The sequence below is a fragment of the Podarcis muralis genome, chromosome 13, assembly GCF_964188315.1.
Source record: "Podarcis muralis chromosome 13, rPodMur119.hap1.1, whole genome shotgun sequence".
Taxonomy (NCBI): Eukaryota; Metazoa; Chordata; class Lepidosauria; order Squamata; family Lacertidae; genus Podarcis; species Podarcis muralis.
In genome coordinates this window covers 16,936,832-16,947,812 of record NC_135667.1, presented here as the reverse complement: position 1 = coordinate 16,947,812, position 10,981 = coordinate 16,936,832, and the positions used below count along the sequence as shown (strand labels likewise).

At 48.2% G+C, this 10,981-nt stretch overlaps 1 protein-coding gene across 2 annotated transcripts; it reads right to left on the bottom strand.

Annotated features, from left to right (window-relative positions):
- Nucleotides 1-2,097: 2,097 nt before the first annotated feature.
- Nucleotides 2,098-10,132, bottom strand: CDIPT (CDP-diacylglycerol--inositol 3-phosphatidyltransferase). Of its 2 annotated transcripts, none has more exons than XM_028702966.2 (6): nt 9,690-10,132; nt 8,408-8,542; nt 7,122-7,275; nt 6,707-6,788; nt 4,316-4,397; nt 2,098-4,223 (listed from the first exon to the last, which is right to left on the bottom strand). In XM_028702966.2, the coding sequence occupies exons 1-6, from the start codon at nt 9,730-9,732 to the stop codon at nt 4,072-4,074; spliced, it is 648 nt and encodes a 215-aa protein (XP_028558799.1). In that variant the 5' UTR covers nt 9,733-10,132; the 3' UTR covers nt 2,098-4,071. The 2 variants fall into 2 exon arrangements, with proteins under 2 accessions (XP_028558799.1, XP_028558800.1); XM_028702967.2 differs by having other exon boundaries at nt 8,408-8,457; nt 9,690-9,957.
- Between the last annotated feature and the right edge of the window lie 849 nt (nt 10,133-10,981).

Here is a 10,981-nt window from a genome sequence, read left to right as displayed (position 1 = left end):
GCTTAGTTATAGCCAGCCCACCGAGAGGGAGGTATCCAGTCCTCTCTAGCAAGAAGGGCAGTGGATTGGCCCACAGTCCACTTGGAGAGAAGGACCATTGTCCTGCAACCACCATCCTGTAGCAGCTAACTCCAAGTGACCTGCTAGGTAGAATCAACTGCTGATCTGAGACTTCAGATCAAAGTTGGGGTCCACAATGCAATCTGAAAGGAAAGGTTCCATTGCAGCAGATGTTCTCTCAAAGCTACCTTACCCGTTGCCCCTTCCCACCCACCCACCCACCCACCCACCCCTGGTCTACAAAATAATCTGTTGCCTTGTTTTACACTCAAAACCATGCTTTAAACCACCACCAGACCCTGGGGGCCAGGAGAGGGTGGGGCACGAAGGGAGGTTAAAAGCAGAATTTGAGGAGGCGCCTATGGAACGATAGGAGAGACTGTTTGTTGGGGGAGAGGGGTTTTACATTTACACGTATCCGTTATTGAATGAAAAACCACATAACCTATATCTTTGACATGATGCTTGATAGATGTTTTCATATTTGGGGTGGGGCAAAATTTTGGATGCTGAAGAATGAAGTTTGCTTTACTATTCTACAATTCGGGGCAGGATGAGGTTTTTAGGGGGGAAAGAACAAGAGGGAGATTTTATTTTGTATTTCCTTTCCCCCCCGTTTTTGAGACGTAGTTTAGTTTTTCACTTCGTGGAGCACTAAGTGTGCCTTCATATGTAGCGGCGTTGAGGAGGGAACAGGAAACGTCACAGCCTGACACTTCATATCCCTCTGCAACACTGACTCAGTGAAAATATAAATTTCCACCATCTTTCCTGATGGGGAGATGTGGAAACAGGTCTATTTCCGCCAGGAGAACCGATTTCTATCATGCCATCGTTCCAAAAAACAAATCACAGTTCATTGTTTTCCATATAGCGCTCGTAACATAATGTTGAGCAAAAATGGGTAAGCACTTTTATTCACTAGATTTGCTTATTTTGTAACTTATTTGTTACTGTTCATTTTTCTGCTCGGTTCTGCATTATTTGTGCCTGCTAATTAAAATTATTATATTAAAAACAGGAAAGGGTGGGGTCTTCCTGAGTCTGGGACCAATCAAATCCTTTCATAAGATTCAGAATTTTGTTTTGGTTTTTTTTTGTGTGTGGGGTGGGGGTGGGGAGTTCCAAGAAATATTACAAATCCTATTATCAGTTTGTATAAAGATATGGTGGGTGGGGCGGGAGAAGGTCAAATTATAAACTGCTACAGATTTTTGTATCAACGCATGAATCGAGTAAATAAACTCAGATGCATGAAGGCCGTGTCTGTCCCTGTTTCCTGCAAAGATTTTGTATCTGTGCCAATTCTCTGCCCAACAAAAAAACTCACAAGGAAAACTGAATTTACCGTATTTTTTGCTCTATAAGACTCACTTTTCCCCTCCTAAAAAGTAAGGGGAAATGTGTGTGCGTCTTATGGAGTGAATGTAGGCTGAACAGCTATCCCAGAAGCCAGAACAGAAAGAGGGATTGCTGCTTTCACTGCGCAGCGATCCCTCTTGCTGTTCTGGCTTCTGAGATTCAGAATATTTTTTTTATTGTTTTCCTCCTCCAAAAACTAGGTGCGTCTTGTGGTCTGGTGTGTCTTACAGAGCAAAAAATACGGTAATTCAGGGTGGTCCAACACGTAGCCCTTAATGTCTTTTCTGGTGGCCCTCTGCAACATTTGCGCGCGCACACACACACACACACACCCTGCCACAAGTCCTTGCACTGCCTTCCCAAAGCCAGGTAAGGAGGCACGAGATTCTGGCAGCATCCTAGAGCCTCCTGCCTCCTTCCCAAAGACTCAAACTGCCCACATAATCAAGAGTGTGCAGTTTGATCAACCTCATCCATGAGATTAGGATCCAGGACCAAATCTAAACATACAGAGCACTGTGAGCACTTGACCATATTGACTTTCTCAACCCTTTCAGAATGCAGTTAAATTCAGAGCTGGGAACTGTGGCTGAGCAACCCGCCCCCAACAACCCAGCTATTCTTCAAGATCCTTATATAAAACCTCCCACCAAATTACAAAACACACACAATCAGATGGTTACACAGTTGTCTTTATTACAGCAACTCCCACTCCGTTGAGAGAGGGGGTGTCTTATTGCACCAAGTCTTAATTTTTAAAAACCTACATACAAATTACACACCACTGGGGGTTGTGAGGGTGTGGCAGTGACGCTGCGAAGGAGAGGAGAGGACATGGCAAGGTAACAACTGCTCCCCATCCGGCAGGAGACAGCACGCGACAATCCACAGAAGCAATAATTACCCTCAGCACCTGTGCGTCCCTCTGCCCCCACCGCACCATTTGGATGAGGGAAGTTTCTAGCAAATAATAATCTAGTTTGGCTCAATATATGAAGACATGGGGCAGGTTACCTGAAGTTGGTTTGCTCCAATACAGCTGCCAAGTCCTTAGTGTCACTTCAGGTCCTTAAGGTGGTTTTTCTAAGATGGCCGCCAAATCCCATCTCCACAATCCCCGTCATTAGTCACCTCTATCTCCTCTTGTCAAAAGGAAGAACTGGCTTTTGTGGGGTGCTGAGAGAAGGAAGCTTTAAAGTGGATGTGGGGAACCTTTAGCCCTCTAGATGATGCTGAACTACAACTCCCATAATCCCAGGTCATGCTTGCTGAGGCTGATGGGAGTTGCAGTTCAGCAACATCTGGAGGGCCAGAGGCCCTACTTAGTCTTAGGAGTGGCTAGGATGGCTACCATGTCACTGTAAACCTAGCCATCACTGATAATAACCAAAAAAATCATATGGAGGAAAACAGAACTGTGGTGTGATATGGCAACTTATGTTCATGCACAAATGATTGAGGAAAGGGAAGAGAGGAAGACAGGTATGCAAGGACAGGACCCAGAATATCTCAGGGAACTACCAAGAGCTCAGAAACAGAGGGAGAAATCCACAAATAATTGCCCTGCCTTCAGAGGAAGAAAGGACAGAGAAGCCAGACTGGGCAAGATGGCTGCTAAACTGCCCAATGTTTACCTCACATTCAAATTCTACTGCACTCTTTCAAAATTGCACATGCATGATTGAGGGGAAAGAACAGCCAATCTCAACTATGGTCAGTCCGAAATTGCGTGCAAAGAAGATGGAGAAAGTTGTGTGAAGAAACAGCGGACCAAGGTAATGTTCAATAGCAATGCTACAAAATGGCTCCTCTATGCCCTGTGCTCCTCCAGGGTATTTAGAAGCCTACAGCTCCATGTAGCAAAAACAGCCAACAACAGCAGAAAAATGAATGCAGATGCTCTCACAAGCAAAGCATTGTGAGAAGGTAAGAGAATCTGGGAGCAGGATCCAAATGGCTGTTTACGGCCAAGCATGTCTAAGCAACATGGAACATTGGCTAAAGCAGATGCAGAAATTTACGGCCAGAGATAATCTTAAAATGGATAATACTGCACACAGAACTCAAGCCTCAATGGGGCTTCTTTCCTAGGAACCTAGGATAGTCATTTTCAAATGTATAATCCAAATCAAATGGTCACCAACTGGCCAATTCATTTGCTGCCCAGGCCTAGATATACTTGAGAATTTTGGAAATGATATGGCCTCCTAACTCAAGAGCAATACTCCCATGCACTTTTAGGAAATGAAAAGGTACTTCTTTTGTGGCTGAATTTGGTCCTGCCCCACCCAAATATACAGCAAGTTTTGAAGCACAGAAACCAAAAAGCTGGAAACGAAGGTCTATTTAGCTGCCCTCAAAATGGCCGATCCAATCCCTCCATTTCAGCCCACAGGTGAAGTCAATATTCCTCCCTGCCAGCCAATCTTCTCCTAAGTGCAAAGCATCATGGGAATGCAGGAGGGAGCCGGGAGGAGCAGGACGTATTCCCATCATCCTATACATTCGTGGGAAGGTGGGGTCATCGCATCAAGCAAGAGCTGTGCATGTGGAGTGGCTAACCCTGTCACGGCAAGGGATGGTAAGCTGGTCCCACTGCGAGCGTGAAAGGGAGTGATGCTTCTGCCCCTCCGCTGGGGTCGTTTGACGCTACTTCCTCTTTGCGCGTTCCGCGACGTCCAGAGCAGCCATGTTGCACGAGGCGCAGATCAGGTGGACCAGGCTGATGAGGCTCTTGGTGATGGCGATGGGGGCAGAAACCCACAGGACCAGGCGGTAGAGACCAGCCTGTCCGGGCAGGACTGGAAAAAGAAAAAGGGGGTGGGGTAAGGAAGGAGTCCTTTGAAATGCCCTCTGACCCCCAGGCATCGTCCCTCTGGCTTAGGATACTCACTTTCTGGTCCTTCCCCAAAACACAGCAAATAGAGCATGCAGTAGAAGAGCTCATTCCCAGCGCACATGATGAAGAGGACAGTCTGGAAGGAGGAAGAGGAGGAGAAAGCATGTCAAACCAGGCTAGAGAAAAGACAGCAAAGAGAAGCTACCTGAGTTGTTCCGAAGGGCGTGCCCACTGCACACATAAGAATGACAGCTCTGTTTGGCTGCTAGTTTATTCAAAAACGTGTGCAGACTGCAATCGCCGCTAAATCAGCTTACAAGCATGCAGTACAGCATCATGTATGTACTATATTTTTTGCTCTATAAGACTCACTTTTTCCCTCCTAAAAAGTAAGGGGGATGTGTGTGCGTCTTATGGAGTGAATGTAGGCTGAACAGCTATCCCAGAAGCCAGAACAGCAAGAGGGATTGCTGCTTTCACTGCGCAGCGATCCCTCTTGCTGTTCTGGCTTCTGAGATTCAGAATATTTTTTTTCTTGTTTTCCTCCTCCAAAAACTAGGTGTGTCTTGTGGTCTGGTGCGTCTTATAGAGCGAAAAATACGGTAAGTACCACTGGTACTACTAATACTACAATCCAAGAGGGCATAGCTGTCAACTTTTCCCTTTTCTTGCAAGGAATCCTATTCGGAATAAGGGAATTTCCCTTTTTTTAAGGGAAATTATGTCAGCTATGTCAAGAGGGAAACAAAGTTAATATAAGTAGCAGGCACATTATGCCAGTGGTCGGATACTCCCAACACTTTGCAGAAAAGGGCAGCCTTGGCCTGCCGTCTGATGACCAACAATGAAGGAGTCAGGTGGGTTCTCTAGGAAGAGAGCTCTATTGCTTTGATGCCATCATAGAGAAGTCCCTGATCCCCCAGGGCAGGGACCCCGAGGGGGATCTTAAGATACAGACAGCCTCATATGGGAAGCTGGACTTGGAGGTGCGTGACAACTACTGCCCAGCTGCAAATATCCCCTTTCTGGGGGATGATCATGCAGCTCCAGACATTTCAGGAGGAAATGGATTATCTAGACATCTTCCAGCTTGGTTTCAGGCCTGGTTTGAGGAAGGAAGCCGTGTTTGGTCAACTTCTGTTGTTTTTCCAGCTACAGCCATTTCTGGATAGAGATAGCCTGGCACACTAATAACCTTCTGACTGGATGACTGGATTACTGTAACGCACTCTATGTGGGGCTGCTGTTGAAGACAACTCAGAAACAACTTTGATTTTGTTTTGGCACTAGCTTAAGACCTGGTTAATTTGCTCAGGCATTCTGGAATTGTTACCCTTATCAACTTAATAGTGTAGCAACTGGCCCCTGTGTTTTAAGTTTATTTACTGTCTTTATCCACTCTTGATTTGCAACTGGGATTGCTTTAAAGATCCGCGTATCCGTCCTGAGATCATTTGATATAAAGCAAACAATCCTGGAACCAGATGACTTAGGGCTTTAAAAGATCCAAAAGAGCCCTTTAAAAAAATCAGGCCTTGAAACTGACTGGAAACCAATGGAGATGCTGCAGAAGTGAAATATGAAACACTCTCCCAAACTCTTTCCAAACTTTTAAAATATGATACAACGGCCACAAACCCTCTTCGAGCAAACAGCTAAATCTGCAAGGGACCGAGTGGAAATTAAATCTCCCATAGTTCATTGTGTACTGCGGTATATTTTTTAATGACAGTGAATGGACCCTCCCTTTCTGTTCATACTTTTCAAGAAGGCTTCCAAATACAGGATTTGGGGTGGAGAGTGGGGCCGAACTAGGAGAGAGGGAGGGATCTCCCAATATAGATTGTGAGACTCTGATGGTGGAGGGGAATGAATGGGGCAGTATTTTGCCTTGGAGAAAATATGATAGCAAGCGATATTTCTATTTTTATTCCAAGGAGAAAGAACCCGTAGAAAGCAGTGGAAATAGAAAATTGCTCAATTACACCGGCCTTGCACCAACAATTCTGATTTCCTTTGCGTTTACTGAAAGATCTGGCTTTTTTTTTTTTTTTTGGTAGCTTATCACATTACGTCCCCCCCCCCCATCTTCTTGCTTTATTTGTTTTGTCATTTGTTCAATAAAGCTTTTGAACATACTTTTTTTTTTAAAGGGATGGAAGCCTGGAGAAATGTAGTAGGAACAGTTCAGAGAGAGGGAGCGGGAGCGGGGGGGGGGGGAGAGAGACAGTTCAGAGAGAAGGAGAGAGAGGGAGAGGGAGCGGGAGCGGGGGGGGGAGAGATAGTTCAGAGAGAGGGAGTGGGGGGGAGAGAGAGAGGCAGTTCAGAGAGAAGGAGAGAGAGAGAGTTCAGAGAGAGGGAGCGAGAGTGGGGGGGGGGGGAGAGAGAGTTCAGAGAGAGGGGGAGGGGAGAGGGAGAGTGTTTTCTAAAGAAATTATCACTCACCCGGGAGCTGTAATACACCCGCAGGATTGGATTCCCTGACAAGTCGATGGTCTTGTGGCTCTCCCCACCTTTTACCACGGTGCTGGTGGGAGCAGAGAAGGTAGTTAAAATGGGAGCCAGGGGTGCTCAACCTCTCTTCCCTTCCATGCCTCTCTATCCCAGCCGGGGAGGCACCATGGCTGAGCGGCAGAGCATCTGGGTTGTTTGCAGAAGAACCCAGGTTTGGTCTCCGGCACCTCCAGTTAAAAGGAATAGGCAGACGGGCGATATGAAAGGCTCCCTATCAGCCCGAGACCCTGCCGCGAGTCACAGCGGGCGAGGCTGAGCCAGACCTGGACATCATTGTCCAATATTGTACAAGGCAACTTCTGATGCCGCCATCGAGGGCAGAGTCCCTCCTTTCCCCAGCTGGTACCTGTGGAGATGGAGCCAGTGGGAGGCGACGTCAAGGCTCATGCTGAGTTGGAACCAAAGGGCAGATTCAGGGTAGAGCATAGCGAGGTTCACCAGCAGGCACATGGTGGCGCAGCGGTCCGTCAGCATGTCCAGCATGGCGCCAAAGCGGGTGCCTGGGAAGAACAGCACACATTAGAATGGCAAGGGCGCTGTAAACCAATGGGGAGGAAGCTATGCATACAGTAGAGACTGCAGCCACACGTCACCCGTCACCCATCAAAGCTTTAATGCATATATTGTGGCTTGCTATGTGCTTGACAGGCAGGTGACGGGCACAGGTGGCTGGCTGTGCTTCTGCTGTGAGGCCATGAGTTGTGTGGTCCAGGCAGGCACACTTGAAAACAACAGGTTTCGGCGTGCAGCTTACACAGACGGAAAGTAACGAGAGCCTTGTGAAACCTTCCCATCTCAGCAAGAAAAGCTCAGTCTATTTGGACACGCTTCCTTTTGGCTACAGTTGCGGATCTGGAGAGTTTTACCCAGAACCAGGTGTTATTCCTGCAGGTTTCTGTAAGGGAGGGTGAGGCAAAGAGTAGCACTGCGTTGCAAGAGGAAGTGGGGTGGGGCACATTGCACAAAGGAGCTAGGGCACAGACCCTCCTTCTTTGTGGCTGCTGCTGGCAGGGGAGGTTCAGGCCGGCAGCGCCTTGTTGCAGCAGCAGCAGCAAAGTACAGATCTGAGGAGGGGTAAGACTGAGGGATAGCTCCTTGCCGGCTGCCACCCAGTGAGCTCAAACCTGAACCAAGCTTTGAGCCAGGGACCTTGTAGCTCATACTCTTAAGCAACACGGCAACCTCAGTCGTCTTCTGAGGACGGAATGCAGCTCAGCAGTGGGAGACATGCTGCCCACACAGGAGGCCTCAGGTGCATCCTCCAGCATCTTCAACTAATAAAGGGTCGGTTAGCCTGAGACTGTAGAGAGCTGCTGCCGTCATTCAGAGCAGACAGCACTGAAATAGATGGACCAGTGATCTAACTCTGTGTGGGACAGCTTCATCTCCTCATATATGTGCTCCTGACTCTCTCTCTCTGTATATATATATATATATATATTCAAACTGACTGCATTACACCACAACAAATTATTCCATACCACACAAAATGCATACATGCCATGCATTTAAAAGCACCCCAAAAGAATCCTGGGAACTATAGTTTGCCGCTCACGGAGCCATGTGCTTTCAGTGTATGGCCCGTATGAGCCACCCTGTAGCCCTCTCTGCCTCGAGGCAAACAAGCCTTACCTTGGTCCAGGGCCCGAGCCGCATAGCCATCGAAGGCATCAAGGAAACCACTTAGGAGGTAAAAGAAGGATGCTATTATGTGGGAGGTTGGCATAAAATAGAACGCGACAAAAGCGAAGATTATGCGGGCGTAACCTGCAAAGGACAAGGAAACAAAATGAGACTTTGTCCTGGAATCTTTTAACCCCCAAGCCCTGCAGCCCCCCAGAAAACTGGGGAAATGGGTCATGCAAATTCTGGTTGGTTCCGCTCCTTTGCTACCCACAACCCCACCTCCCCAGATATCTAGGCAAGAGTCACTCAAAGATCATTAATGTTTCCTTCAGGAGTGTTGAAGACAAGGAAGAACAGACTCCCTATTTTAGAAACACCCTTTTCCTCTTTTGTTTTTGGCACTGAAAGCTACAATCAACTGTGAGAAATGAAAGGGTCCAGGCTGAGCCTACAAGAGACAGGTGAGTCACTTGCCTGCCTGTCACATCTGATGTGGAGGAGACAGTCCTGATGCTGCTGCTGCTGCCTTCAGCTGCAGATTAACACTTGTGAAAATAACAGGGCAGGAAATAGACGGGAGTGTTGAAGCAGAAGGCCCGGAGGCAAGGCAAAGGAGGCGGGGAAGGGGCCGGAGCACCATGCACTTCTCAGCTCTTACCAAGCGAGATCAGACCAAAGGTCGATCCAGTCCGGCATCGGCACCCGGTTTTCCAGGCTGCATTCGGGAAGTCTGTAAACGGAGCATGTAGGCAAGGAGCCTTCACCCACCTGTGTCTGCCTCCCAGCACCGGGATTTGGAGCTCTACTGCTTCTGAACATCTCGAGAGGCCCAGAACTAGGTCATGTCTCCAGAACTAGGGCCAGGCCTGAGCATCGCAGCACCCCACCCTAAGCACGTTTACACAGAAGCGACCCCCCCCTGTGCAGTTCAGCTGGGTTGATGAGGCTCTTCCCGGGGCTCATGGATTACACTGACCATGAGCCACAGCAGGGCTGCCTCATCCAGATTAATGGGCATGACTAAGGCAGGCCCCCATTCATTCCAGCCGGTCTACTCATTCAGGATGCGAACACACACACCATCCATTTAAAGCATCCTTAAAGCACATATAAATCCTGGGAAGGGTGGTTTGCGAGGGCTAAAAAGTCCGTGCCGGGTAAACTCCACTTCCCAGCATTTCGGGGAGGAGAAGCAGCGCGCTTTCAAGTGGATGGCGCGCACGCAGCCCGACGTGTTTCAGGATCGCAGCCTCCTCCTCTCCCCCGCCCGGCACCCCGGGGAACGTACCGATGAGGTTGGGGACGAAGAGGAAGATGTTTTCTTGCTTCATCTCGCGGCCAGCTGTTGCTCCGGCGGCGGAACCTCCTTGCAAGCCCCGCTCCAGCCCCGAGAGCCGATGCAACGCTCGGACCCCGCAGCGCCCACCCGCTGCAGGAGCCCCTCGTGTTCCGCCCGCTCTTTCTCGTCCTCACGACGGACTCGGAGGCTCCCGCTCCCCGCTTGTTGCCTTCCTGCTTCGGCCCAATGCACGCAGCTTCCCCCGGTTTCCGCAACCTTCAGCTACTCTGCTCAGGTTCGGAAAGGAAAATGTCTGCCTGTCTCTTTAAAAACCGCACTCCCGCCCCTTCCCCGGGGAAGAGGGACATTTCGGAACGCCAATGGTTTCGTCTACATACGCTCCCCTGTCGGCTTTCGTTTTGGTGTAGCCCCACCAACAAGAAGCCGGGCTAGAAGGGCCACTTCTCCTCGTCTTCTTCCTGTGATTTATGGTTACTCCGCTCCTAGAGTAGTCGGAGGACCGAGGCTTCCGAAAAGCTCCATTTAGTAGAGAGAGTCTCGCGAACAGCCGCCGACATGGAGGTTGGCTTTGGAGCGCTTCCGGCTTCCCCTGGGGCGGCTCCTTCGCACCCTCCTGTTTTCTTATTGGCCAGTAGAAAGTAGGGAAAGGGAACTGTTATTTCCCCACGCTAAAAGGCTCGCCAGATCCAGTGCTTTTGTATCTTTTGTATAGTCTTGATAGTAAGAATTGCTGTGCAAAAGTCTTTAGCAAGGAAGTGGCCGCCTTTAATAATATATCTTGCAATTGAAAGCAGAACTTTTACCTCGAGAGATCATATTTTTTCCTGTTTTGACAACAAACAAACGTGTTTTTTAATGAGTGGTATTGCTTAACGGGAGTGCGAAATAAATTTCGAAAACATGATTTGAATCGGTGGGCTTTCTAATCATTTCTTCTTTGGTTGATAAGAGTTTTATTTACAAGGTGCTGGGCGACTGAAGTTGCCACATGAAGGGGTAAAGAATCTTCAGATAAAATATGGTTGATTTTCAAATTCCATAGTTTTTGCTTTTATAGAGTTAATAGTGGCTACTGGCACGCTTTGGTATTGTTACAGATTATGGGTAGGCACCTAGCATTTATATCAGTGTGCTGACCTTTCACCAGGGCTATGTATGAATTTAACAGTAAATTGTCCATTGATGGCACTACGTATACAGTGGTACCTCGGTTTTCGAATGTAATCCATTCTGGAAGACCATTCGAGTTCTGAAACGTTCGAAAACCAAAAAATCAGTAG

Bases quoted from the DNA above. Each gene is read 5' to 3' on its own strand.
- CDIPT (XM_028702966.2), bottom strand. From the start codon at position 9,732: ATGAAGCAAGAAAACATCTTCCTCTTCGTCCCCAACCTCATCG. The intron at 8,543-9,689 runs GTACGTTCCCCG...TGTCCTTTGCAG, and splicing joins CTTCGTCCCCAACCTCATCG to GTTACGCCCGCATAATCTTC. The intron at 4,224-4,315 runs GTGAGTATCCTA...TTCTTTTTCCAG, and splicing joins TTTTGGGGAAGGACCAGAAA to TCCTGCCCGGACAGGCTGGT.